The following is a 27395-nucleotide window of genomic DNA, read 5'->3' on the forward strand; positions in this document are numbered from 1 at the left end:
ACTCCGGAACGGCTTCTGGTGCCGGCCCCGTCAGCGGGTCGGGATCAACCAGATGCACGCAGCTCATCCGCACGAGCGGGGAAACGCCGAAAGCCCAGCGCTCACCCGCGCTGCTGCAGCGACGAACGCCCTCAGCGGGCTCACAGGCCAGCACAAGCACAGGAAAGCCATCTGGCCAGACCTCCCTGCCCTGAGAACACACTCCTTTCACTGAGGCAGGCATGCTTAGGAATCACTGTGTAGGGGAAAGCACCTAGAGGCCAGGATCCTTGGACAAAGCTGCTGCAGAGGGGAAAGGTCTGGAAACCCACGTATCCACCAACACAGGGGAGGTATACCGGGGTGCCCGCGCACCTGGAGGAATGGGCCACCTACCAGCTACGGGCCTGCAGTGATGCTGGGGAGAAAAGCGAGTTGCCTGGTAACGTATACACCACATCCACTTTTGCAAAAGCACATGATGAAATAAACACCCCAGTCCCGTCTGTAGGTTGTGCACGTTGTAGGCAAGTAGAGGAAGGTGTGCAAAGACACGTCCTGGTTAGTGTCTCTGGATTCCAGGGAGGTGCCAAGGGAGGACCGGAAACCGTCTCATGTCCTGTCTCACCAGCCGCAGTGAGCCTCTGTTACATCTTGAATAACGTAACATTAACGAAATACTCGCCTTACATCAACCCCGGCGCACGGGTTTGGTGCAGTCGTAGAAAGCATACAGCCCTGCTCTGAGGGCCTCCCCGGAGTGACACTGGGCCCATAGTGCACAACGACCTTTTCGAGTTCCTGTATGCGACCCCAGGGATCATCCCAGGCGCAGGGCCATGGCCTGCACGGTGCCGAGAGGCACTGTCCACACACTGCAGTCTGCAGAAATGGTACAGACCGGGCAACCCCCGGAGGGCTGAGTTCCAGGGACCTCGGCCCCATCAGACCAGCCTGCTGGGCTCCTGACCCCAACCCAGACTTTACCCTGGTGGTGGGGGTACAGGGGGAGGAGAGCCTGAGAGACTGGCCCTGCTGGGAGGCAGGAAGGAGAGGGCGTGGGTGTGCACTGCTCCCCACCAACCCCACCACCCTGGAGGGCTCTGGGTAGTTCTCTGGGATTCCAGATGTTCAGCAGCTGTCTTGGCCATTTCCGCCCCTTCTCTGACCCTGCATCCGCCAGGAAGCGTCCCCTCCTGTCCTCAGGCTCTGAGCCACCCCCCACCTTCCCTGCACCCCATTTCCTGAGCAGAGGCGTTTGTGCAGACTCAGCTCCCTAGCCCGTCAGGGTGGCTTCGGTTTTCCAAAGGCCCGGGCTCGGCTCCCAGAGCCCCAGGGCTGCTGTGGTCAGCTCACGGCTGCCCCCTGGCTGGATACCTTCTGCTAGGGGCTCTGATCCCAGCCCCCACCCCTCCAGCCTCTGGGACTGGTTTTTTCTCTTTCCCTCCTTTCTTTCTCCAAGGTTGGCTCTGTCTGCTCCCGCAGCATAAATCAGGGCCTCCAGGGAGGCTGAGCAGAACTGGCCAGGAGGGAGCACTACCTCCGTGGGGGAGGGGGGAAGCCCTGTGGGGTGAAGGCCAGAGGTCACAGAGCCCAGCAGGCTCTGTGGGGGTGGGGCGTATGCTCAGATGTCTGCCCGGCAGACACTGGAGGGTGAGGGGGGCTGCCTCCTCAAACTAAGACCTGATCACTGGGATCACAGCCCCACCTTCCCTGAGCAGATGGAGGGGGGGTACGAGAGGTAACGATCGCTGCAGCTGGTCCCGTCTGAAGGGGCTCTTCTGGAGAGAGGACAGCAGGAGGAGGTCTCCCTTCCTGTCACATGCTTTCCTGGCTCAACAGCGCTGCTGTGGGGGGCACTTGGGCTCCCATGGGCTGGGGGGCAGGGCGGGGGCAGTCCGGAGCCAGGCCAGACACAGGGCAGGGCCCCCAGGGGCCGGCAGCGCCAGCGGATCTTTGCTCCTCAGAAGCTGGCCTCTGCTCCCCTCCTCCACACTTCCGGCTCTTCTGGAGGGAGCCAAGGGCAGGTGGGCCTGACAGAAGGAGAGTCTATTTCCAAACACAAGTCTCAGAGCTCACCAAACCGAGAGCCTGTCCCCAGGAGGATGGGCTGCTCCAAGCCTCATTTTTCCCTGGGGCATCAAATCAAAACAAAACATGGTCTGTCTAACATACTTGGAGGACGATTTTCCAGGAGACCCTTGTGTTTGCCTGGATTCAGACTGAGGACACAAGGAAGCCCTCTACTGTTGGGGGTCACTCCTATGGCTCATGAAATGAGTCTGGAGCCTCTGGGTCTGCACAGCCCACCCCGAGCTAGGGTAAACAGCTTCTGAGCTTATGAAAGAGGCTCCTGGGAGAGTGAAGGCCCCACCCCACTCTCTCCCAAGTTCTCCCCTGCCGCTCCCAGCCACAGGGCCAGCGGGCACATTTCAGGACCATGACCGCTAATCCCCATGGGCAACAGCTATGTCCATCCCTTGACCCCAGGTGTAGTACCTTGTGGGCTCCCTCCTAGGGCAGTCTCCCCACCGACCCTTCAGAGCCAAGGAAGAGGTGAGGGGGTTGCAGGGCAGAGGGAACAAGAGGGGACCCTTGTCCGGGTACACCAGTGGACCCTGAGACACCCTCTTGGTCCTCAGGACCTGATCATTGAGAAAGGCAGCCCAGCCTGGGGATGAGCTGGATAATCAGGAAAGTCTGGATCTAGCTGGTGGGGGGAGGGGGCGCGGAGGGGCGGCAAGGGTAGAGTTGCCAGGTTTCGCAAAAAACGACAAACCTAAAAACAGGGTATCCGGTTAGAGTCGAATTCCAGATAAACACTTTTTTTTAATATAAGTATGACCCATGCAATATCTAGGACACACTTATCCTCAAAAAGTATTTATCTGAAATTCACATTTATGTCGGCATTCTGCTTTTTATCTGGAGACCCTGGAGGGAGGGACATTCAGCTCCCAATTCACTCACTCACTCAACTGACTGCTCTTGCTTCCTAACCCCTAAGGACCCTAACAGTCTCCTCTCTGCTTCCCAAACCTGGTGGGGGCTGACTGGGCTCACAGTGGACCCAGATACAGAGAAGGCTCGCAGGAGCCTGGAGCTCCCTTCCCGGACTTCCCAGAACGCTCTGGGTCTCTGAGGCAGGTCTGGGGATCCAAGGGTCTGGCTAGGTTTGCTAAACTCCCTGTTTCAGTTCCAGGTAACTGTTGAAGGAGCCCTCAGAGCCCAGCTCTTCCCTGGCTGTATCCCTGCCCCCTTTGCCCTCAGGTGGGCTGGCCCTCTCCAGGCCCGGGGGAAAAAGAGGAACCTACCAAAGCCCTCCAGAAAAGAGGAAGGTACAGTTTGTGGGGTGGTTTGAGTGACGAATGGGGAGGAGGGCTTGGCCAAGAGCCAAAAATGAGGAACACTGGCCAGGCAGGACCTACCTGGAGGTCACTGCCTCTGCTGGCACCAGTGGAAAGAGGATCCAGAACAGGTGGGGGGTTTCCAGCCCGAGCTCACCCCCTCTCCTGGGAAGGAAGGTGGTGGTGGTGGGGCAAGGCCATGAGCACACGGTGCCTTCGCTGCTCCAACAGCAGCCCACGGGCCAGACTCAGTTTCTCCCCTAGGCTGACAAAGCATATTGGGTTTTCTGGGCTGCCCCACCTTGCACTGGGAGGTCTGGAGGCAGCACGACCTGGCAGGGGCCCCGGATGGGGAACTGCCGCTCCCAGCTTCCTCAGGAGACTCCCATGTCGTCGCAAACTGTCACACAGCCTGATCCAAACAGCTTCTTCTTCCTGCTCCTGGCTCCCTTTCCCACCCATGCGGATACCTCACCAAGTGGGAAAGAGAGCCACAGCAAGCTTAGGTCAAGTCCACGGGAAGCCCTGCGTTTTTCCCGGTGAGACCCTGGCTTCTGACCAGGACGAGGCGAAGGCAGAAGATGCTGCAGCCGGGCCGTCCACCTTCAGTTAAGAGGGGCGGGGAGCGGTGGATGCTGGTCAAGGTGTGATGGGAGGCAGGTGAAGCAGGGCCCGGGAAGGGGGCGGGCAGAGAAGGGTCTGGGGAGGGTGTGGCTGGGGCGGAGTCCCTAGGCTTGAGTCCTGGGGGCGGGGTAGAAATTGAGGTCCACCACGCCTGGGAACCCTTTGTGCGCCCATCACCGGGTGTTGCCTCTTGCCCCAGCGACAATGACTCACAAAGCCAGCCCCCGCCGGGCACAGGCCGCCTCCTCTGGACCCTGGAAGGCCCAGGTCACAAAGGCCATTAGGGCCAAGTCCTGAAGAGGCATGTCCCGAGACAGCTCTGCGCGGCGCTCACCCCTGCGGCCGCCCGCGGGGCCGGGCCTGGGCCTCCCGCCGCGACCCGGGCCTGGCGACTGGGCGTTACGGCTCGCGCGGGGCGCCCGGTAACCTCGACGCCCATGTGTGTCGTCTGCTTCGTGAAGGCGCTGGTGCACGTGTTCAAGATCTACCTGACCGCCCACTACACCGACAGCTTCCGCAGCTGGCCCGTGGACTTCCGCTGGGATGACGTGCGCGCCGCCGGCGGGGCAGGCAGCGGTCACCGCGCGCTGATGTGCGCCGCGGCCGCGGCCGGCGTGTGGCTGCTGCGGGGCGCGGCTCTGGGCGGGGCCGCGCCGGGGCGGCCGCGCGGGGCGCGCAGTCAGGCGCGGTGCCTCCTGCAGCAGATCCGCGAGCTGCCCGGCCAGCTCGCCAGCTACGCGCTGGCCCACTCGCTGGGCCGCTGGCTCGTGTACCCGGGCTCCATGTTCCTGATGACGCGCGCGCTGCTGCCGCTGCTGCAGCAGGGCCAGGAGCGCCTCGTGGAGCGCTACCGCGGCCGGCGCGCCAAGCTGGTGGCCTGTGACGGCAACGAGATCGACACCATGTTCATGGACCGCCGCCAGCAGCCGGGCAGCCAGGGCCGCGGCCTGCGCCTCGTCATCTGCTGCGAAGGCAACGCCGGCTTCTACGAGCTGGGCTGCCTGTCGGCGCCCCTGGAGGCGGGCTACTCCGTGCTGGGCTGGAACCACCCGGGCTTCGGGGGCAGCACGGGCGCGCCATTCCCGCAGCATGACGCCAACGCGGTGGACGTGGTGGTCAAGTACGCGCTGCACCGCCTTCGCTTCCCGCCCGCGCACGTGGTGGTCTACGGCTGGTCCATCGGGGGCTTCACGGCCACCTGGGCCGCCATGACATACCCGGAGCTGGGTGCGCTGGTGCTCGACGCCACCTTCGACGACCTCGTGCCGCTGGCCCTGAAGGTCATGCCCCACAGCTGGAAGGGCCTCGTGGTGCGCACGGTGCGCGAGCACTTCAACCTCAACGTGGCGGAGCAGCTGTGCCGCTACCCCGGGCCGGTGCTGCTGCTGCGCCGCACGCAGGACGACGTGGTCAGCACCTCGGGCCACCTGCGCCCCCTGCCGTCCGGCGACGTGGAGGGCAACCGCGGCAACGAGCTGCTCCTGCGTCTGCTGCAGCACCGCTACCCGGTCGTGATGGCGCGGGAGGGCCTCGCGGTCGTGTCGCGCTGGCTCCGCGCGGGCAGCGGGGCGCAGGAGGCCGCCTTCTACGCGCGCTACCGCGTGGACGACGAGTGGTGCCTGGCCCTGCTGCGCTCCTACCAGGCGCGCTGCGAGGACGAGCGGGAGGACGAGCAGGCCTGGGGGCCGCACGGGCTCTCCTTCCCCTGGCTGGTGGGCCGGGGCCTGAGCCCGCGGCGGCGCCGGCAGCTCGCGCTGTTCCTGGCTCGCAAACACCTCAGGAACGTGGAGGCGACCCACTGCAGTCCGCTGGAACCCGAGGACTTCCAGCTGCCCTGGACGTTGTAGCCCTTGCCCCTGCAGCTGCTGGCAAGCGCCTTGGTGCCCTTGCGCCCCTCCAGGGCCTCCGGTCCTTACCCTCCCGGCACCCGAAACCAGTAAAACTGGCCCTGCCTGGGGATCCCGGCCTGGTGTCTGAGGGACGGCGAGGCGGAACACAGGGAACCGGTGCTCTCCCTCCCCGGGGCGTTTTCCCCTTCCTTCCTTCCGTTTCTCCCTCAAACACTTGTGGGCTCCAGGCTGCTCCCAAAGAGAATGTAGCCCCAGTTTATGGAAACACTGTGTGATGGGCGTTTTGATCACCTCAAAAGGATGGTGGGAACACGGGCTGTGGGACCCCAGGAGGTGCTCTTAACCCGGCCTGGGGTACAGGACGGCTCTGGGTCTGGACAAGTCACCCCTACCTGTGAAGGAACACTAGCCCTGGAAGCTTATCAAGCAGGTCTTAGCAGCCAGACCCGACCAGGGGTGTGACGCTGGGCTCTTTAGAGGGTCCCCTCTGCACCTCCACCTGCCTGGCTTCTGCAGGCAAGGACCACGCTCGGAGTGACAGGGGCTCACAGGGGCATGTCTGTGGGCTGCAGACGTGCCGGCACGGACAGACCGCTCACTTGCTCGGCATCCCCTTGAGCCAGACCCCGGCCGGGCATTGCTCCTGGCTCAAGGGGTACTCCAGACTGAGGGACAGGCCCCCGCCGCCGCCACCTGTAATGCAGTCGCTCCTCTACCACCGGCCGGGAACTGCACGAAGCGGGACGGGCCAGCCAGGGTGGGCTGAGCAGGAAGCCGGAAAAACTCAGAGAAGCCGACTGGGGCAGACACGTAATCGCAGCACCGGAGTGCACCGAGCCCAGGGCCGGCCAGAGCCAGACAGGCGCGCGCCCGGAGGACTCCGGTGCCGAGGTGAGCTCCGGGCCGCTCCGGGGAGGAGCTCTCCGGGTTAAGGAAGGGGCTTCCCTGCCGAGGGACAGTGCGTCCAGCAGGGTCAGTCCTGGAGGGCTTGAGCGCCATCGGAGCAGCTGCTTGCAGTGGCCCCGAGGACCCAGCGAGGGGGTCTGCGGGCTTGTCCAGCGAAGCCGGGTTGCCTGGCGCTCACACACCGGTGCGTGGAGAAGCCCGGCCAACTCCTGCTCCCGCGCCGGCTGGACGCCCCTGGCCGGCCGAGGGTCGCGGGCACACGACTCCCGCCTCGGTGTCTTCATGTGCAAAGTGAGGGCTCCGCCTGGCTCCCCGCGCCGCGTGAGCGGGGACAAGGCGCACGGCGGGGCGCGGCGCCCGCGCGCGGACCGGGAGGCCTCGGGCCGCGACGAATCGCGGACGCGCCTTTCCCTGCGTCGGCCCCACGCGACGGAACGGAGCGTCCCCGCGAAGAGGGAGGGCTTCAGGGGAAGAGGAGCAGCTGCGCGGAGAAGCTAATCCCCAAGTCGGGTCCGGCCTCCAAGGGCTCGCAGGCGGTCTGGTCGGCGCGTCAGCCGTGGCACTCCTCGGCCGCGGCCGCCACCCTCGGGCTCTCCGAAAGGGCCAGCCCCGCGCCCCCGCAGCGCCATGTTGGACGGTCCTCCCACTTCCCACCTTCCCCGGGCGCCCCCGGACCTTTCTACCTGGGAGTCTCGCTGGTGCAGCCGACGTGGGAGGGATTCCCTTGGAGCCCGGCCGCCCTTTCCGGCCTCGTCCGCAGCCTCGGCCAATCAGGCCGGAGCGGCTAATAGGGGCTGGGCCGAACAGCGCCCTCATTGGACACCGTTGGTGGGGGCGGGATGAAGGCGGAGCGCGCGTCGAAGCGGAAGTGGGGCGTCGCGTCGCTGATTACGCAGTGCCGCGGTGGCCGAGGCGGTTCCGCTGACTGCTGTGTGCGCGGCGAGCGAGTCCCGGTGCGGCCCGCTCGGCTCCGCAGCGCCGCAGGCCCCGGCCCCGACCCCCGCGCGGCCCGAACATGGACTCCGCAGGCCAAGGTACCCGCGGGCTCGGCGCCTCCGCTCCTCCGCCTGGGCCCGCCACGTGGCTCCTCCAGCTGCCGGGCGCCGGGCCTCGCCGCCTCCGAGGGCCGTGGCGTGCGTCGTTCGCCCTCGGCTCGGCCGCTCGGAGGACCGGCTCCCGGAAGCTTCTCCTCGTCCCCAGCGTTTCGGGGTTCGTGCCCCCGCCCGGCGCCTGCCTAGTCGGCCGGCCTCGTCCCCACGCGGGGCCCTCGGACAGGCCCCCGCACGAGGACGTGGGCCGCCGCGCTGCGGCCTCTCCCGGGGAGGGAGGCGCGCTGGAGCCACCGTCGCGCGCGGTGCGGCATCCCTCGGGTGGCAGCGCCGCTCGGAGCTCAGGCGGCGTCGGGCTTGCCTCCGGGGGAAAACGCGCAGCCCGCGCTCCAGGCCCGTTTCCAGAGCAGACGCCCCGGGGCGGTGGGAGCCGGCGCCGGCGGGGCGGCGTGGGCCGGGTCGCGGTCGTGAGAGGGGTTCCCGTCGGCCTTCCGTCCCGGGGCTGTGGGGAAGGGAGGCCGAGCTCCCGCGTCCGTAGGGCCGCGCGGATGATGGCGGGCCTGGCTCGTGGGCCGCCCGGGTCGGAGGGCCTGGGCTCTGGTGCGCTCCGGAGGCCTTTCTGCTCGCAGAGTGGTCGAGCGCGCAGGGCCCGGGCTCCGGGAAGCTGGGGGCCTTCCGCGGTTCCACTCGCACGTCGGAGTTCGGTGCGCCGACGCGAGGCCCTGGGAGTCCCGGCTGAGCGCGGACTGTGCGCCGGGCGCACCCCGGGCCTGTTCTCATTTACAGAACGATCCCTCGAGCGGGTCCCTTGTAGGGTCCGCGTGCGCACGGTCGTGCAGTGCTGGAGAGCGGGCCTCGCCCGGAGGGGTCTGCTCCCAGGCCGCGCGTCCACCCCACTCTGGAGGCGCTTCGTGTGCTGAGGTCCTGCCTCGCGGAGTGACTGTGTCTGGCCCCGGCGGGGTTGGCAAGCGCGCAGTGTCTGTCTGGGGTCATTTCTGTGGGCTCCGTCGGAGAGCGGCCACTTGTGTTTCTTAAGAGAAAGGTTATGGAGAAGGTAAGGCATTTAGCAACTCGGAGGAGGCTCAGTGTAGCAGGTAGAGATGATGAGGTCGAGTCATGCGGGTTGACCTCCGTTCGTGCAGCGAACCCTGACCGAGCGCCAGGGAAGTGCTGGCCTCCCGCCGCGTGGGGCACGTGAGGGAATAAGCCAAACGGAGCATTTCATGTTTTAGCAGACTCTAGGACTTCCGCCGCGGAGAGGCCTCTGCAGCAGAAGACACTTTGCCTTCTTTCCACTTTCGTGACTGTGTGTGTGTTTTGCGTATTTAAGTAAACTCTGCGTGCGGGGCTTGAACACATGACCCCAAGAGCAAAAGCCGCATGCTCCTCGGACTGAGCCCGTGAGGTGCCCCAGGCCTTCACTTTTTTTTTTTTTTTAAAGATTTTATTTATTTATTTGACAGACAGAGATCACAAGTAGGCAGAGAGGCAGAGAGAGAGAGAGGGAAGCAGGCTCCCTGCTGAGCAGAGAGCCCGATGCGGGACTCGATCCCAGGACCCTGAGATCATGACCTGAGCCGAAGGCAGAGGCTTAACCCACTGAGCCACCCAGGCGCCCCCAGGCCTTCACTTTTAAACATGCTGGACACCGTGCAGAGCCTGCTTCCGTGGCGTGTGCGGACTGTGTGTGCCGCAGGGCAGCCGTGGGTCTGCCGCTGGGAGGAACTAAAGCAGACCCATGTTTCCTTGTGTGGGATCTTGTCAACTTTTAGTGCAGGCAGGAAGATGCGTTTAATTCGGAAAGAAAACGGTGACTCTAGGAGTTGGAGCCTGATCTGGGCGTCCGGGAGGGGCGGAAGCAGTGTTTCTCTGCGCCTGGCTGCGTGTTGCTGTGGAATGAGGGTGGAGCACAGACTGGGGGGTATTCTGTTTTGCTGACTCCCTGCCGGGGCTGGATGACCAGCATGTGCTCCTTGTGTGTAATTTTAGCGTGTGCCCTGCAGATCGGCTGGTTGGAGGTGGTGCCTGTTGTGTTCACAGCTGTATTACGTTTCTCTGCTCTAAGAAGCGGAAGATCCGTTAGGTCAGACTGCTTCGTTTGTGGCAAAGGTTCCTGTCTCCGGAGCGTGCACTGTCATAGGGGGAGGCAGATTAGGGTCTGGCTGCCTTGTGCCAGCCTTTCTAATGCCCTGCAGTAGCACCATGGGTGGCCTGAGATGCCCTCAGCCTGATGGCGAAACCATCCCTGCAGAACTGGTCAGAGAAGAGGTGTTGTTCTCTCCACAGTCCCCCCTTCAATGCCTCATAACCCGTTCTCTTGCCCTTGCTTTTTTCCTGGGTGGAGACCTCTTCCCTGTCTACTTCTCTGTAATGTGACGGACAGCAAGAGAGGGCACCACCAACAGGAGGAGTGGGAGAGGGGGAAGAAGCCTTACCGCCGAGCAGGGAGCCCCGTGCAGGACTCGATGCTGGGATCAGGCAGACGCTTAATGACTGAGCCCCCCAGGCACCCCTTTCTGTAACTTCTCATTGACACCTTCTGACCTTATTTGTCTCCGGCAGATATCAACCTGAATTCTCCTAACAAAGGTCTGCTGTCCGACTCCATGACAGATGTCCCTGTCGACACAGCGGTGGCTGCCCAGACTCCTGCTGTCGAGGGTCTGACTGAGGCTGAGGAGGAGGAGCTTAGGGCTGAGCTTGCAAAGGTGCTGTGTCTTGGCCGTCTGTCTTGGGGGCACCATGAGTTCAGGCCCCCTCGTTAGCCTGAGGGAGCCATAGGGCTAGCTGTGCTCTGCGGAAATTGCCCTGGGAGGTCGTTCCCAGAGTCCCACAGAAACCGCTCTCTGTGGCTGCTTTGTGTGTGCTTGGCGTCCCGCAGGGAGTCTGTGAGGAGAGTGTCTACCCTGGACAGCTGCTCTGAGCCCGCCATCTACGGGGAGTTTCTTTGTTGGAGTTAACACTTGATAGTTTCAGCCTCCACAAATGTATCTGTCTCTAGATCTCCGTTTTCCTTGTAAAAATACTACTTCTGTAAAAAAGTGCTTTATGTGATCTTTTCAAAGTGAATCTTTTAAGAGGAAATGGTAATTAAAAGCCAAAATCTCCAAGCATAATTTTTATTCATAGCAGCTGCCAGGAACATTTCTTTTTACTGTGTGATGCAGAATCTAACGTGGCTCACTTGGGATTCACAGTCTGGTCTGGCGTCATGAATTGGCTAATATCCGAGCGTAGCCTCCGGTCAGGCAGAAGCTGACGCGCTGCCACAGCCCTGCTCAGTCTCCGGAGATGAACCTGTGCTGATGCGTCCTGAGTCTAAAAAGAGCGTGCTGTGCAGATAAGCCTCAGCCCACGACCAGGCCTCAGATCAGGGGAGAACCCGCAGCCGTTTCTGAGCCGAGGGAAGGTTAGGGACTGGCCGTGGGTAGCACGGCCAGGCTTGTGTATGCACTAGGTCATTTCAGAGCTGACCTGCAGAGTGGAGAAGCTCAGTGTCACTTAAAATTCTCAGTGTGCACCTCCCCCGGGACAGCTGGATTGCACAGCCTCAAGCTCTGTCGGTGGTCACACCGTGTGTGGAATGTTGTAGTCACTGGTCGTTACTGCTGGAGTAACTGGTAGCAGTTGGCCTTAGATGACCCTGTTTGTAGGTTATTTCCTGTTTCAGCTATCTTCTGATGGAACCCCTAGTGGGGTAAGGGCTCTGAGCTACTTTTTATTCTCTTACTCCAAGCCATCTTTTTTTTTGGAGAAGGACTTTTTTTCTCTTTCTCACGGCAGCTGTCAACACAGCAGTTGAAAACAGACGTCTGGAGCTGTTACGCTCTAGAGGACGCTGCTTTTTCAGGTCGCATCCTTTTTTATTTGGGGGCCCGAGAAGGTTCAGGTCTTTCTTGTCAGGATTCTTTCTGTTACCCGATTCACAGTACCTGAAGCACAAAAGAGAATGTACTTTTGGCTCGGGTGACTGCCTTTCCCCAGGCCTGGAGCAAACCTCAGGAACACACATGTGGTCATAAGGCTGTGGCTCTGTCCCCTGGGTCTCTGGCCATCCGTCTGTCTGCTCCACTTCCTTCCCGGGAAAGATGGGGCCTGGCTGCCAGCAGTTCAGCTTCTGGGCCCAGACTCAGATCCTGCAGGGAGAGGGGCCTGTCTCTTCTGACAGCTGTGCCCAGTCCCAGGGGAGAGCTCTGACAGGCCTTGCTTGCTGATCCATGGGTGGGCACAGTGCTTGGGAGCCCCACCAGAACCCCTTGACAGTCTTCCTGAAGAAGCTAGGGGCTGGTACCGGATAAAAACAGAACGGTTGCTTGACATAGACTCTGGTCCCAAGACGAGTACGTTTCTGTAAGCGGAAAGTCTGTCCGTAATTCTGAGAACCCTCTCGTTGCGGTGTGTGTGTGTGGGGGGGTGTTCATCACTTCCCGCAGTCGCGGTAGCTAACCAACTATGTGCTTTCCAGGTGGAAGAGGAAATTGTCACTTTGCGCCAGGTCCTGGCAGCCAAGGAGAGGCACTGTGCAGAGCTGAAAAGGAAGCTGGGCCTCTCTGCCTTGGAGGGCCTGAAGCAGAACCTGTCCAGGAGCTGGCATGACGTGCAGGTCTCTAACGCGTAGGTACCTGCCTGCGGCAGAGGTGCCCCTGACGGTGGAAGGGCGTTCACCAGATCGGTGCCCTTGCCGTGTCAACGGGAGCTTAAGTCGTAGGGGACTCAGTATGGCTGTGTGCTAGCAGCCAGCCAGAGGCTCTGAGTCCTTGACCTCGCAGCTGGTATGTATCGGAAGAGCCTAGAGTCCACATATTTCTTGGGTGTTTTTTTTTTTAAAGACTTTATTTATTTGACAGAGATCACAAGTAGGCAGAGAGGCAGGCAGAGAGAGAGGAGGAAGCAGGCTCCCTGCATCGGGGCTCCATCCCAGGACCCTGGGATCATGACCTGAGCCGAAGGTAGAGGCTAGAGTCCCCATGTTTCTAGAAGAAGGCAGGTGGATACATTAGCTAGTTGTCCAAGCAGAACTTGAGAAGAATATGTTTCAGGGTCCAAATGTGAGAGAAAGCTCATTAGGTCCTTAATGAGACTGATTTTCCTATGGCCCCCCATCTGCTGCAGCAAACTCGAGTCCTCCTGAGCAGGACGTGGTCACAACCCCAAGACCTCTGACCAGATGTGACTCAGCTCTCTGAACTTGGCAAGTGTAGCTACACGGCTCTTCTGAAGTGTATCATCCAGGGTCGGGTCGGCATGATAGGAAAAGGACTGGTCAGTTCTGCCGTGGGCCTCGCCTGGCCTCAAGCAGGTGCCGAGAGGAGGGGCAGACCCCGTTCTCAGACAGGCTGGAGACCCGCCATTCCTGCTCTCCGGCCCTCTTCCGTGTTCCGTGGGATTTCACCTGTGTTCGAAACCTTAGCCGAAATAATTGTTCTCAATAATTTACCACAGATTTTCTGTTTTTAGCTATGTGAAAACTTCTGAGAAACTCGGAGAGTGGAATGAGAAAGTGACGCAGTCAGACCTGTGAGTGCCCTTGCCGCCAGCACTTCTCTCCTCCTCCTCTTCCTCTTGACGCTCCTTTCAGGGACAGGGAGGCTGTGTGCACTCGGCACAAACCTAGTTTCCGTTTTCGGGGGTATTTTATTTTTAATATAATTTTTTAAAACCCAAATGAAGTAAAACTCTCATGAAATGGGTGCAGTCACTGAAGGAAAGTCGCTCGGCCGCAGACTGCACTGAAAGCCTCCATCTGGCTGGCACGGGCGCGTCCCTTAGAGGAGAGGCCTGGCGGGGCTTGCACGGCACCTCTGGCTGGCAGGCGGCGGCCTCAGCCTTGCGAGCGGGCGGAGTGGCTGTGCACCGTCCGGGCTGATGCCGATGGTGGTTCGGGGCTTGGTTTGGTCTTCTCTGCCCTGCAGACGGGGCTCCCGCCGACGGGGTTCTTGAGTGAGGGCTGCCATACGGGCCGTGCTGGTGGGATCTTGGGGTCGCATTGGTCCGAGAGGCACCGAGCTGTCAGCCACGCAGAGTACGAGCAGGGTAGGAAACAACACAGATGGGTTTTCGTGTCTGCCAAAGCTGTGTTTTATCCGAGATCCTTACCCAAGGCAATAGTGCTCGTGTTTCCCCGTGCTCCAGTCTGATTCTCGTTCTCCGAGCTGAGTGGGGTTCCGCTACAAGATCATGGCTTTCTGGGATTCTTTTCCATCTCTTGTCGAGGAGGAAGTGCTGTGGTGTCTCCCAGAGAGCTTGGCCGACAGGCCTTTCGGTCTGCCTGGAAGGGACAGTTGTTGCAGAGCTGGTCCTCACGGCGTCTGGGCTCCCGGGTCAGCTGGCTCTGTGCTCGGGGTCTCAGCAGCTTAGTGTCCCCGGGGGGGGGGGGGGTGCCGGGCGCCAGGGCGCTCTGGGGGTCCCGCCGTTGGTGTGGTTTGGCGTGAGAGTGGTCCTGGCCACAGCCTGCACACTGTCTTCGGGGCTGTGTCGGACGATGGCTGCTCCATGCTGCTGGGGCTCTCCAGGTTGTGCAGTTTGGGTGCCAGGCTTGTGGTGCGGACTTAACCCAAAAAGAGCTTCAGGGGGCTCTGGTGCCGTTTGTAACACCAGGTGGCATGAGGTCACTACGGTGCTGTTTCAGATAGTTACACCGCTGACGCCTCTGAGAAGCCTGTGGTTCTGGGCATGGAAGTGGCTGGTGGGACGGCCCTTCCCAGGCGCCTCGCAGGTGCTGGCCGTTCCCCTGACGCCTCACGCCCAGTTAGGCTGGTGGGGGAGTTGGCACAGTGAAGCTCGGGGGCTGGAGCATTTCTGCAGGGACAGCCCAGGGGGACGGTGACCCAGCTCGGGGCGGGGTGACTGGAAACATGGGCTGCTCTGCGCTCTCTGGGGCGAAGGTGCCTGGCTGGTCATCGCTGTGGGAGGCCACTGGTGGGGGATGACTGCCCCCGCGGGATCCCTGTCGACCAGACACTCGTGTGCCTGCCAGGCTGGCTGTCGTGCAGCTGTGCTGGGCAGAGGCGGTGTTGGTGCTCTCGTCCTGTTTTCTCTTGGCTGCGACTCGGGCACCTCCCTGGGCTCTGCCTGCTGGGAGACGGAGCTGAAGTTGTGTGGGTGTGGCACCAGATGAACTCCGTGAGTCCTTCGGTTGTGCGTGACAGAAAGCACAGACGTATGTGGTGTCAGCTTGTCCGGCTCCTCCTTCCTGGTGTGGGGGGTGCCCAGTGGTGCAGGTTTGAGTCTTTGTGGTTCACAGCCCCCCAGCCGGCCGGCCTGGTGCGGAGGACCCGGTGTGGGTCTCACTGGACTCTCACTGTGGTCGGGGCGCCGTAAGCTTCTCTGCGGTCAGGCCCCCCCAGAGTTGGAAGTGGGAGCAGCCCCCGAGGGCAGACCCCGGAGCGGGCCCCTCCAGCAGGTGCCCCACCCGGACTGATGGCGGGGAGCCTGGTGTTTGCTGGGATTCTGCACTTCTGGGTTCCGAAAAGGAAGGAGTGATTCTCCCAGGGGTGCTGGCCGGGGTGGCTCAGTCTAGCACTGCTGAGCTCGTCTGGGCCCGAGTTCCCTGCTCCAGACTCGGACTCGGCCCCCGGCCCTGTCTCCGCCTGAGCGTGGCTTCCACATCCGCATGTGCCCCGGTTTGGGGGTTCCTGTCTCTGAAGGAGTCCCTTGTGACACCTCCTTCCACTCTGTTGAGTCTCCAGCAGGGGCGCTGCTCATCACAGTGGCCCATCGCGAGGGTCCCTGCTGTCTGTCGTCTGGGGGCTGGCTCCAATCTGAGTCCCCTCGGGATCTCCCGCTCGTCACCGACAGTCCGCAGCCCAGGCTTGTGGTCCGTCCAGCTGCAGCTTCCCTGTGGGCACAGAGATCCGGTGCAGACCTGGCCTTCAGGCCTCTGCTTCGGACTCTTTCACTGCGACAGACAGGGTCACGGGGTCATGTGTATTCGTTGGTTCACGAGAGATGGCTGGAAGACGTTTTCTGAATTTGCGTTTCTGAAACTAAATAGCGCATGCTGTTAGTTACCTCCTGCTTCGTGCTGTACCCGTGACAGCTGTGCGCCTGCCAGCCTCTTCTTGCAGCTGACCTGTTTTAACTCATTTTGACACGAAAGCAGTTCGCAGCTGGGCGTGAGGGTTCTGGGGCCCAAAGGCTTACTGCAAGGTAGGGACCCCAGAGAAGGTTCCAGAGCCCTTTATTGCCACAGTTCCGCAGACCCCGAGACAAAGTATGGCTCAGGCGGCAGCTCCTGGCTTGGGCTCCATCAGGTGGGAAGGCGCCTTGGAGGGTTACAGCTGAGCATGTGGAAACTCTCCCGGAAGGAGCGCGTGCACTGGGGTTTCTCAGGGTGGGAACCGACTGGGGCCGGCCCCTCTGCTGGGTGGCCTGTCCGGATCCCAGCCACGGAGCTGTATGGGCCCCTGCACTCCTACTTGGAGTTCGTTTCCATTCATGCTCAGTGCTGTGAAGGTCGCGGCGCGGTGGGGGAGCCGGATTTCTGGTAGTCAGATTTGGCTGAAGGTTGGATTCAGAATTAGAGGTTTTTTTTAGTTAACGCCTTCAGGAAATCCAGAGCAAATCTTACAGTAAAAATTTTATTTTATTTAAAAAATTTTTAGAGCTTTTATTTATTTGGAAGAGAGAGAGCGAGCAATGGGGAGGGGAAGAGAGAGAGACAGAAGCAGGTTCCCCGCTGAGCAGGGCTCCGTCTCAGGTCCTGGGATTATGACTTCAGTGTAAGGCAGATGCTTAAGCACTGAGCCACCCTGGTGCCCTTACAGTAAAGCTTTTAGATGATCTTTTCTCCACCATGAGTATGTTTTGGGATTCGCAAACCTTCTTGGAAACTAAGATAAACTCACTCTTCTAGTGACGTCAGCATGTTTTCAAACTCACTGGCTAGAAAGCGCGTGTTCTGAGTCCTGAGCCCTGCTGGGCACCAGAGAAGCCTGAGGCCCCTCGGTGCTGTGAAGAGCGCCTGCCAAGTCGAGGGAGGCCCTCCCAGGAGTGTGCCAGGCTGGACACCTGCGCCCACAAGATGGGGTGGTGTGGGGGGGCATGGCAGAACCCCACCTACTGTGGTCGGGGGGTGCAGCAGGCACTCCCAGTGGGGTGTCCCGCAGATGGCCCTGGGGAGCAGATGGGGGGAGGCCTTCGAGGACCTGAGTGGGTGCTGTCTGACCTTCCCCCATGACCTGGGGGCACCAACGAGCCCTCAAAAGTGATTTCAGAGAATAGGCCGGTATCCCGAGAGCCTGGCCATCACAAGCCATTTCTTTAGGGCTGCTTGGTTGGCCAGAAACGAACCTTTGGCTTCAGGCGGCTGTGTCTGTTACGGCAGCAGCTGGACGAGGGCTGGCAGGACCACGTATGACCTCTCCAGGTGGCCCAGCGGTGTCCTTGCCTTCTCCGTGGCCATTGCACGGACATTGAGGTCATGGACTCGTGTGTTTTCTGGGACGAACCTGTGTGCCCGTGGATGCGGCAGGAGAGCACGGAAAGGGTGGTCTGTTCTGTGGTCCAAGGCTCCCCAGGCACTGAGAACGGTGGCCTGAGATGGAGGTCCTGCAGCACAGAAAGGTGTTGCAAGACAGCACGGGGCGGGGGGGCTCCATGTCCACACTGTCAAGTGCATCCTGCCCCCACCCCCGGCGTGGTGGAGTTTGGACATAAGAAGCTTCCCGGACTCACAGAACAAGGGGTTTTCTGTTTCCTGTCCCAGACCCAGGGCCCCTGTAGGGCCGTCTTCACGGCAGGAGGCAGACACTCAGCGTGGTGAGAGATCAGGGGAGGCGCCTGAGTTTTAGGTGAGGCGGAATGAGGTCAGAAAACAGTAGTTTCAGAGCTGGGAGGTAGAGACCTGGCTGTGCCGCTTCTGTCCCTGTGGTCGGTCCCCTCCCTGGTGGGGCAGGCACGTGCTCACTCAGGGCTCCTCTCTCCTCCTTTCGGGCACTTGGTGTCCTTGGCTTATGGTTGATGACTGCTCCTTCTTCTGGGTTCGTTCAACTGCTATTTCTTCTCAGCTACAAGAAGACTCAAGAAACTCTCTCCCAGGCGGGACAGAAGACGTCGGCTGCCCTGTCCACCGTGGGCTCCGCCATTAGCAGAAAGCTCGGGGACATGAGGTGAGATGCTGTAGTCGCGTGGGCCAGTCAGGTGAGGGCTTAGGGGTTTCAGAACTGCTGGGGGCTCTTCAGGGGCGCAGGGCTTAGAGGCACACCCCTCGGGGCCCCTCGGCACCCACAGATGTGAGCCCACCAGCGTGGACCAGTCGGTGCTGGTCCCTTCTCTGTGGGCTGCCTCTTTGCCATTTCTGTGTTTCCTGGGGGAGGAGTTCGTTGTTTCTTCTGGGTAATTTCTAACGCTTGGCATCTGTGGAGGCGGGTGCTTCCCCCGAAGTTCCTCAGAGGGAAGGTGGCCCCCGTTTGGTGTTAGTGTCAGGGTGGGGCGTCACTCTGGGCAGGCCGGCCGGCGGGGATGGGGAAGCGTGTTGTTGCCTTGGAACGTTTGCGTGGCCCAGATCCCAGAGGGTGTGCGGCCGCGTGTCCGGGGCCCCGGCTGAGTGTTCTCCGCAGAGCTGAGGACACCTGCATGGCCGTCAGAGGGTCTCCTCGCCGCTGTGTCTCACCCAGCCCTTCCTGGTCTGGGCTCCGGGGCTGCACCCGCCATGTCTCTGGCTACGCTGCACTGGGCCGAGGGGATTGGACCCTGGGGTCCGAGGCCACAGAGGGAATCCTGGCTCGGCCACCGCCTCATTTGCCCTTGGCAAGGCTTCCTTCTCGGGACGGTTAGAGCGGAGCGTGCACTGGCCAGCAGCCGTGCGGAGAGCCTCGTTACCGCGGCAGGCACCTGGCTGCCGCCGCCCAGCCCTGCCCTGGCCCCCAACCCACACTCAGCCCTGGTCCCCTCACTTCGGGATTTCAGGGAACGCCTCCCCGCGGACCCCAGCCCGTGCTGAGGCCGCCGTCTTCTCACAGTGGAGAAGCCCAGCGTGGTGATGCCTGTGGGCTTGGTGTGCTGAGGGCAGCTTCGGGGCTCCGTCCCGCTCGGTAGCCGCTCCCCTCTTGCCCCCGGGCGGGCTGCCTCCCTGCCTGCTAAGGTTAGGCATTTCCTCCCCTCGCTGGCCCGCCGGTTGCCTTGTGGGGCCTCGAGGTGGGGGCTGCGCGCTGGCCGCACAGCCAGGGGTGAAGGCACAGACCCTCCCCCCCTCGGCTTCTGCCCCGGGCTGTGCCTACCTTCTGTTTGTTTGATGGAATTAGTCCCCCTCCGATTCTTATTTTGAAAAATTTCCAACATTCGGAGACGGAACAGTCAGTACGCGGTCCGTGTGTCTCCTCTGTGCTTGAGTTGTTCACGTGCCCACAGTGGGGGCTCTGGGCCGGCTCCCGAGTGGCTGTGGTGTGGCTGGGGGTCCTCTCGGGTCAGCCTGTAGACATAGGCGTGTCCGCAGTGGCTGTGATGACTCGGGCCCTGCCGGCCGTGGCTCCCAGCTGACGGCAGGGAGGGTCTGCGGCGGCTGCTCCGCGGCTTCACAGAATCCGGCTGAGACCGCGTGGGTGCGTGCCTGTAACGAAGCTCATTGAAACCAGGCGGGACGCCGTCGCTGCCGCACTCTGGGAGACCTGCTGCGGTAAGCCTGGGACACACTGACCGCAGGCCACGGGGGGGGCCGGGCCTCGCTCCCAGGGAGGGGTGCGGCTTCCCGGCGGGCCGTCCCCACACCACGGAGCGAGCCGTGTGTCAGGTCGAGCCTGTTCTTTGCTCAGAACGCCAGGCTGGTGACAGCACGTGATGGCCGCAGTGAGCGTCTCCGCTGCCTGCACGGCGTGCTCACTAAGCGGCCCCTGTCAGTTTGGGCGTTGCTCTTCTTACGCGTCCCCATGCACGGTCAAGTGCACGCGCGGCGTCGGCGCTGACGGGAGCAGCTGTGGTGCGGCTGCCGCAGGCCACTCCGGCTCGGTCCTGCGTCTGGTCCTCCTTCCCACGCTCGGCTCCGGGAACTGGCATTCGCTGCTGACCCGTGGCGTGTCACCTCGGGTCACATGCCCGGCCTCCCTGTGTGTCGCGTTAGCCCCGTGCTTCACACGCGCGGGCCGGCTGGCGGGAGGGACCCGGTCCTGGTCCACGTGCCCAGGGGGACGGTCCCGTTTGCTGCTGTGCTTCACCTTGGGGCCCTTTGGTTTTATTCTGCTGTGTTTTCGGGGACACGGTGAAGTCTGGCACCTCGATGTGTCTGCTGCTTCCTTACTGGGCTGTCTCAGGTGCTTCCTGAGCCCACGGCCCGTTAGCCTCCCCAGTTTGGAGCTGAGGCTCAGGGTTTTCCACTTCTTGAGAACGGGATTGAGGTGTAGGCAGTGCGCATGTGCTAGACGTTTGCCCCACATCGGTTCCTCGGTGTCCTCCATGGGCCCATCCCGGGGCAGCCCTGGCCCGAGGCTTTTTGCGTGCCCTGGGGCACGAGGTGGCCGGCTGGGAGAGAGCTGGATTTGGGTTCAAGCAGGGGTGGGTCTCTCTGGGTGACCTGCGAAGGCCCGTGCCTCCCCTGACCCTCAGACTCCTGCTCCTTCCACCTGGAGACGGCAGGCCTGTTGCCCACCCACATGGCTGTGCTGCTTCGGGGATGGTGTCCACGTTGGGGGTAAGAGGCGGTGGGCCCGGCTGCATCGTGGAGGGTGTGGCTGTGTTGCCCTCGCACGCGTGTGTTTCTGGGTTGCAACCTGTCTGCGGTCCCGATGGAGCCAGAGTGCAAGGCGCTCGGCCCCGGGGGTGTCCCAAGTCTGGTCGCAGCGCGTGCGCGCTCTGGTCTGGCTGCGGCCCGTGGAGAGCGCGGGCTGCTCTGTTGCCGCGGAGATGGTCGGCAGAGCCTGGCTGAGCAGACCCTGAGGGCGCTCCCTCAGCACACCTCACACCTCTCCCCTGCTCTGCTCTTCGCGGGTTCTTCCCTCTGACTCCAGACAGAGTCACAACCACGCGGGTGCCTCGTCTGTGGCCCAGGTGGGGTCGTGGAGGTGTGGTCACGTGCCTGTCACGGACTTGGGGCTTGGGGAGAGGAGACAGGGTGCACGTCCTGCTCTCCCTGGTGGTATGAGGATGGGGGGTGGTCATGGGGGTCCCTGCGTGGCCTCCCAGAACTTGATGGGGTGGCTGGGGTGCGCCCTGGCCTCCCTTTCCTAACACTGCATTTCTTCCCTCCTGCTGCCACCTTTCAGGGCTCGTCCGTTCTCACGCTCCTTTAGGTAAGACGGCTGCTGGCGTTGGCTCTGGAAGGTGCTTCTCTTGATGCAGGGCAGGGTGGTGTCTGGCTGGCCCTGGGAGGCTGTGCCAGAAGAGGCAGCGGGGGGCCGCCTGGCGTTCCGCCTGCCGGGAGCTCCTGGCGCTCCTCGGGCAGTGACCGTGTGCCTCCTCGCCGGCCCGCAGCCCGGCCTCACCAAGCTTGTCCTGCCGCCCCGACCTGCACGGGCTCAAGGGGAGACCTACTCGTGCGGGAGGGTCGTGCTGACCCTCTCGCTGTTGTGGTCAGTGCTGCTTTCTCCAGGATGCCGGCTCCTGTTTTCTCCTCCCCCGAGAAGCAGGCTTGTCCCTGCGAGTTGAGATGGTCCCGTTTATCTGTGAGCGCGGTGAGCAGCACTGGGACCCCTCTGAGTGGCCCTCACTCCGTGCTGACTCGGTCGTGCTTTTCTAGCCTGACGCTAGCGCCGCTGCCCCGTCACACGGTCACCCAGCTCGCAGGCCTGGAACCCAAATCCAGGACAACGTGTGATTGTAAATATTTCTACTTCTTCGACCTGCTTGTTTCTGTTTTACCAAAAAGTCCCTTCACTTGCTGTGAGGTCAAGTAAGGACGTCTGACAGTTGTTTGTGCCAAAAGGGTTTTAAAGGCAGGCCGAGGTCTTCTTAGTTTCCTATTTTAACGTTCTCCCTTAGCGTTGTCCCATTTCTGGGGCAGCTTTGGAGGCCAGGGAGAGGAGCCTGGGGTTGAGTTTTCCTCCTGGTGTGGGGAGCCCTTCTGTGTGCCGGGGCCAGAGCTCACCGACCCTGCAAAGGTGGGTTTCTGTGCAGACGAGCTGCTGGGCGTGGTGATGGCCGGTGTTGTTCCTGTGTTAACTCCTGCTTCCTTCTCTGCTTCTCCCATGCTTCCGAGTAGCAGCTCTTCACTCCGCCACTCGATAAGTATGCCGGCCATGAGGTAACGTGCGCTCGTGCCCCGGAGCTCTCAGAGCCCGAGTGGGAGCTGGGTGGGAGTGGGTGAGTCCTGCCGGGCAGCCTCACGCTTCCCAGATCCCTGAGCCAAGGACTGTCTTCCCCTGGCAGCCTCCTGTGGGCCGGGGTTGCAAAGATCCCTTCTAGGCTAGGGAGCTAGTGGGGGTGAGGCCTGGAGGAGAGCATTGTACCCAGTGGGCTCCCATCTGAAAGCTTCCAGGGCTGCCCATGGGGCTGGGCCGCGGGGGTGGGGGGCAGAGAGAATCCTACACGTACATGGCAGCCAGGAGGCTTGAGGTCCCTCTAGGCCTGTTACGGAAACTTTTATCTGCATCTGGAGGGGAGTTCTGGTCTCCTCAGAACACCCAGAGCCGTGGCCTGTTCCTGAAACCTCCCACAGGTGTGTCCTCCACGGTGGGGCAGCACAGAGCCACCGTCCCTGTTACAGGACACTCTGCTGTGGCTGGGCACTTGCAGGCTGCCCCTAGGGGGTGAGGTACCGGGAGGAGCTGAGCCAGAGAGGCCGGAGCTGGTTGTGGAAGGGGTGCTGGGTGGGGCTGGGGCTGGCCTGCGTTCTCTTCCTCTGCCGCTGCCTCGCTCCCTCGTTCCAGAATTGTCCTCGTTTTCCCTTGCTGGACTTCCGTAGAGATTTGTGGCAGGAATGCCTGGGACTTTCTGTGACATCTGTGCGGTACATCAGTGTGTATTTAGGGTACAGCAGAAACGCGTCCCACATCCCACCCACTGCCCAGGCGAGGGGTCTGCGGCTTGTCTGCCATTCGCCCGTGTGAAGTTGGGGTTTCACCCGCTGGCGGCGTGCGGGTCTGCTGTTCTTGCCGTGGTGGCTGTGGCTGGCCTTCTGTGACCTGGAGGCCTCCAGAATGACCTTATCTGGGCCCTGACCTGAGCCCGATAGATTGAGGGGGCGGCACAGCCGCTTGCTCCCTACACTGACCTCTTCTCTCTCTCTTTAAAGGAATTCTGCCACCTTCAAGTCGTTTGAAGACCGAGTTGGGAACATAAAGGTAACTCTGGACCATTCACTTGGCTCATTGGGGTGGGGCGCGACGCGTCCTTTACGTAAATGTCCTTGGGCGGCACCGTCGATTCACGTGCGGTGACAGGAACTAACGCAGAGGGTCCTTGTACCTTTTCCGCAGTTTCCCCAGTGATCACGTTTCGCAGTAGCACCAGCGGGATAGGACAGTGATACAGTCATGGCGGAGAGTCGTGTCATCCCCACAACGGTCCTTCCTGGTGCTCATCTTCTAGCCCTGCCCCCACCACCGCTCATCTGTCCTCCGTTTTGATGGCTTGTCATTGCCAGAATGTCCTAGGATTGGAGCCGTGTAGCGTGGAGCCTTGGAAGATTCGCTTTTTCTACGCAGCCTAAACCCTAGAGATGCTGACCGTGTCGGGGATTCGTTTCTCTTTATCGCCGTGGGGGCTGGTGTGGTGTAGACTTCGTAGAGAGCTGAGCAGCTGGGGCTCCCGGCAAGGCCTGGGGCGTGCCAGAATTGTGTGCTCTGTCTCAGGTTTTACTATTTTTCTTCTCGATTTTTTTTCTCCCCTCTGTAGTCTAAGGTTGTAGGTGGCAGAGAGAACGGCACTGAGAACCCGCCCTCCCCCACCGGGAGTGGCGCCAGGCCCCTGCCCGATCACACGCCTTTCTAAGCCCATCCCAGCTTTGCCCGGCCACGGAGAAGTGCAAGCCCGCCCTCATCGTTACAGCCTCGTCGCTGCAGCAGAGCAGCCCGTCAGACCTCGGGTGGATGCACCGAGCTGACCTCGAGGAGGGTCCTGCCATTCCCACGTAGACGTGGCCGCTGTGTTCGCATGAGTTCTACAGAACGCCGTCTCGTACGCAGATGCTTTCCACTGAGCTTGGTAGATGCAGACCACTGGGCCGTCCTTCCCGGGGCGCAGGGAGTAGACAGGACAGTGGGCCCTTTGGTGGTCTTGTTAGTTCACGAGAACCTGGAAGGAACAGGAGAGTGATAAGCATAAAATAAGTGGTATTTCCTCAGCCTCCCCTTTTGTGAGTTAGAGAAGGAATCTGCGGAAGAAAGATTGGTCCAGAAAGTCCTCTGATCTTCCGTTTTTATTTCAAATGTTAAGTGAGAAAACTCCCATTTTTTGGAACTCTCCAGCAAGAAACTGGTTATAAACAGCCGCCTGATTCTTACACTAGTGATCTAGCTTTAACAAAAGCAAATTCTTTATTTTTTAAATATAGTGAAGTTTTCAAAAATTTAAGCCAAGCAGAGCAGCTTTAGTCTCCATTAGAAAACACTATTTCTTTGGATTCAAGCTGAAATACAAGCCTTACATCGCAATATGCTTTATTTGTTTATAATGTTTTTTATATGAAAATAGGGGTTCTTCAGTGGGTTTTGAACGTTATGTGGACTTCTGCATCTAGCCCGAAGGGCAGCGTTCTTGGACCGTTGGTGTGTTTTGTTCAGCTGCTGCACTGCATTCCCGCGTATGGAGCTTGCTTCTCTCTCCTCAAGGACCGGGGTAGCTCCTGCCGGCCAGAGGGCCCTGGGCCTCTGGGGGTGGAGGTGGGGGCGGGCAGGAGAAGCAGAAGCCAGCACCCTCCACAGACGGCTGGGCTCCAGCATGCCCGTCTGCTGCACCCAGGGGACAAGTGAGAAGCAGACGCGCCCTGCCCCGGGTCGACTGGGACTGTGCTTTCGCCCAAGATCTCATTCCCATTCTGAAGCTGCCACGCCCCAGCAGCCTGTGGCCAGGCCCCCGCGCATGGAGTGTGTCTGGAGGGGCAGCTCCGTGCCTTACCGGCTCCCAGCAGGCCGAGAGCACGCCTGCGCCCACGCCCGCGCGGAGTCCACTGCAGTAGAGCGTGGTGTCCTCCGGTAAGCCCACTGTCCGCCGGTCACTTCGGACACCCGGGTGCGCTGCGGTCCGTGCTGGCGCCACGGGAGGAACAGCATTCGGTGTTTTTTCTTCAGGGTTAGAATCACGGATGGGGTGTGGCGAGAAAGCAGGACACACGTGCAGTAACTGATTCATCTTTTCCTTAAAAGCGGATCGTGGGGAATTTGTCAATAAAGCGTTCCGTTGGGGAAGAACCCATGTGAGCTTGTGCGGTGCGTCTGTCTTCAGTCGCGAAGGTCAGAGGAGTGGCAGGTAGACCCACTGGGATCCTGTTGCCTTGGGCCCACGCTCTTGGGAGAGGGAGAGGCAGCCAGGAAGCAGGTGAAGCTCTTCCGTCCCGTGAGTGAAGACAGGCGCCGGGAGAGAGTGTGGTGACGGGTCTGGGGGTACCTGAGGAAGGGGCGTGGGGAGGGTGAGCAGGAGCCGCCAGCTTACAAGCGCGGTCAGGGCTAAGCAGCTGGAGGCCGGCAGGCCGACCACATTTGCCCCGTTGAAGGGTTGGGCCTATTCGGGAGCCACTCGATGTGCTGCGAGCATCAAATTTCGTTGCCCTTAACGCCCGAGCGGTGCGGGACAGGAGAGCCACTGTATCCCTCAGGTGCAGAGTCTCATTCAGGCGGAAAAAGGCCACTGAGTGGGCTGCGGGCGTCGGAAGAGAGTCCCGTCCCCCCTCCCCTCCCCTCCCCCCCCACGGTGGCACCCTGTGAACAAAGGTAAAGGGCAGCCTTGAGCAAATGAACCGTCAAGGGCAGTGCTCCCGAATTAGGGTGGCGCAGACGAAGTGGGGACAGCAGGCTCTGGTCAGCAGGGCCGGCAAGTGGGGCGGCTGCTACAGGAGGCTTTGGTGAGTGCAGGGGGGCGGCCGAGCAGCCCCAGCGCGCTCTGACGACTCCTTCGTTAGCACGGGGTCTGCGAGACGAACACGTGGGTCCAGTGTGTGCTCAGAAACAGGCTCTGGTTCCCCACCCGTGGCCTGCCCGCCCTCTGTGATGACCCTTTCTCTTTTTACGATTTTGTTTGAAAGACAGCACGAGTCGGGGAAGGGGGCAGTGGCAGAGGGAGAAGCAGACTCCCGGATGAGCAGGGAGCCGGATGGCGCGGCTGATCCCAGGACCTGAGATAGTGCGGACCTGAGCCACCCAGGCGACCCTGTGACGACTCATTACGTGTTCATCCTCCATTTCTACATGAAAAGGAGAGCACATAAGAATGTGTATTCTCATTCCTTTCCCCTTAGTCAGAAGACACAGCGTTGTGTGCTCTGCTTTCCCTTAATGCTGGGCCCTGCGGTGCCAGCCACAGCCACCCCTAAGGCCCTTCAGGGGAGCCCCTTTCTGCTGGGCTGGTGCTCCAGATGTGTCCGTCCCTGCTGTCCTGGGTGTTCCTGGTGGTCAGCACTTTCCCTGGGAGCATCAGACTTCCCTTTGCGATCAGAGAGCAGGCTCGCCCCAGAAAAAATAGCAGGGAAGCCTAGTTACTTCACGTGTCTGAGCCGTGCACCCCGCATGGCGGTCCAGTGCAGCGGTCCGCGAGTACAAAGGGTGAAAAGCACATTTACCTGCATTTACTTTGGGAATGGGTTCCATGAGGTTTTCTTGGTTTTGGCGGGAGGGGTTTATTTTTTGTTTTCGTGGTGTTTTTCTTTTTTTCTTTCTCTCCCCACCTTTTTTTAAAAAGTAGGCTCCACACTGAGTGTCCCAATGTGGGGTTTGAACTCAGGACCCTGAGATCAAAAACTGAGCTGAGGACAAGAGTCAGATGCTTAGGGGCGCCTGGGTGGCTCAGTGGGTTAAGCCTCTGCCTTGGGCTTGGGTCATGGTCCTGGGATCCTGGGACCCGAGCCCTGCATCAGGCTCTGCTCCGCGGGGAGCCTGCTTCCTTTCCTCTCTGTCTCTGCCTGCCTCTCTGCCTGCTTGTGATCTCTGTCTGTCAGGTGGATAAATAAAATCTTAAAAAAAAAAAGATGCTTAACCAACCGAGTCACCGAGGTGCCCCACGTAGTCTTCATGTATTAATATTCAAATATTCTGTGGTTAGGAGTCCATGGGGCCTCGTGAGTTAGAGGAATCTGACGTGGACCCAGCCCTGAAGGGCTTTGCAATTCCGCTTGTTGAGGAAAACAAAGGATTGCTGTACCTAAGGGACTTGTGTGAGGTGAGCTCTGAGAGCCTGGAGGATGGCAGCAGGTGGTGGGGCGGGTAGGAGCAAGGGCACTGCTGGGAGGAGCTGCTGTTGGAGAGTAGCCGCACCCAAGCCTCAGTTCCCTTGTCTCAGGGTGAGGATACCGAGGCCGCCTCGCCTGATCAAGGGGCGCGGACAGCACCGGGGCTGGCTGCAGCCACTGTCAGCATTTCACAGGAGCCTTGTCTGTCTCCCTGTCTCGGAACAGGTTGGGTTGCTTATTTAAAAACACACGTGGGGGGCGCCTGGGGGCCTCAGTGGGTTGAGCCTCTGCTTTCGGCTCGGGTCGTGATCTCAGGGTCCTGGGATCGACCTCGCATCGGGCTCTCTGCTCAGCGCCTGCTTCCCCCTGTCTCTCTGCCTATTTGTGATCTCTG

General features: G+C 61.0%; 2 protein-coding genes across 6 annotated transcripts; both read left to right on the top strand.

Moving 5' to 3' along the window:
- Window positions 1–4253: 4253 nt before the first annotated feature.
- On the top strand, window positions 4254–5945 carry ABHD16B (abhydrolase domain containing 16B). The gene has a single exon (XM_045980237.1). It carries the CDS (start codon window positions 4388–4390, stop codon window positions 5795–5797), a length of 1410 nt encoding a protein of 469 aa, XP_045836193.1. The 5' UTR covers window positions 4254–4387; the 3' UTR covers window positions 5798–5945.
- A 1649-nt stretch (window positions 5946–7594) lies between these two features.
- TPD52L2 (TPD52 like 2) lies at window positions 7595–25035 on the top strand. 5 transcript variants are annotated; one of them, XM_045980268.1, is made up of 9 exons: window positions 7595–7740; window positions 10318–10463; window positions 12221–12369; window positions 13213–13272; window positions 17763–17864; window positions 20949–20975; window positions 21884–21925; window positions 22916–22964; window positions 23100–25035. In XM_045980268.1, exons 1-9 carry the CDS (start codon window positions 7722–7724, stop codon window positions 23109–23111), a joined length of 606 nt encoding a protein of 201 aa, XP_045836224.1. In that variant the 5' UTR covers window positions 7595–7721; the 3' UTR covers window positions 23112–25035. The 5 variants fall into 5 exon arrangements, with proteins under 5 accessions (XP_045836224.1, XP_045836221.1, XP_045836225.1 ...); XM_045980265.1 differs by having other exon boundaries at window positions 23518–25035; XM_045980269.1 differs by lacking the exon at window positions 21884–21925.
- The last annotated feature ends 2360 nt before the right edge of the window (window positions 25036–27395 follow it).

Source organism: Meles meles, chromosome 16 (assembly GCF_922984935.1).
Source record: "Meles meles chromosome 16, mMelMel3.1 paternal haplotype, whole genome shotgun sequence".
NCBI lineage: Eukaryota > Metazoa > Chordata > Mammalia > Carnivora > Mustelidae > Meles > Meles meles.

What these genes read in the sequence shown, in the direction of transcription:
- ABHD16B (XM_045980237.1), top strand. Translation starts at nt 4,388, where the DNA reads ATGTGTGTCGTCTGCTTCGTGAAGGCGCTGGTGCACGTGTTCAAGATC.
- TPD52L2 (XM_045980265.1), top strand. An exon ending in TTAGGGCTGAGCTTGCAAAG is followed by an intron (nt 10,464 to 12,220) that starts GTGCTGTGTCTT and finishes TGTGCTTTCCAG; the next exon opens with GTGGAAGAGGAAATTGTCAC. An exon ending in ACCGAGTTGGGAACATAAAG is followed by an intron (nt 22,965 to 23,517) that starts GTAACTCTGGAC and finishes TCCCCTCTGTAG; the next exon opens with TCTAAGGTTGTAGGTGGCAG.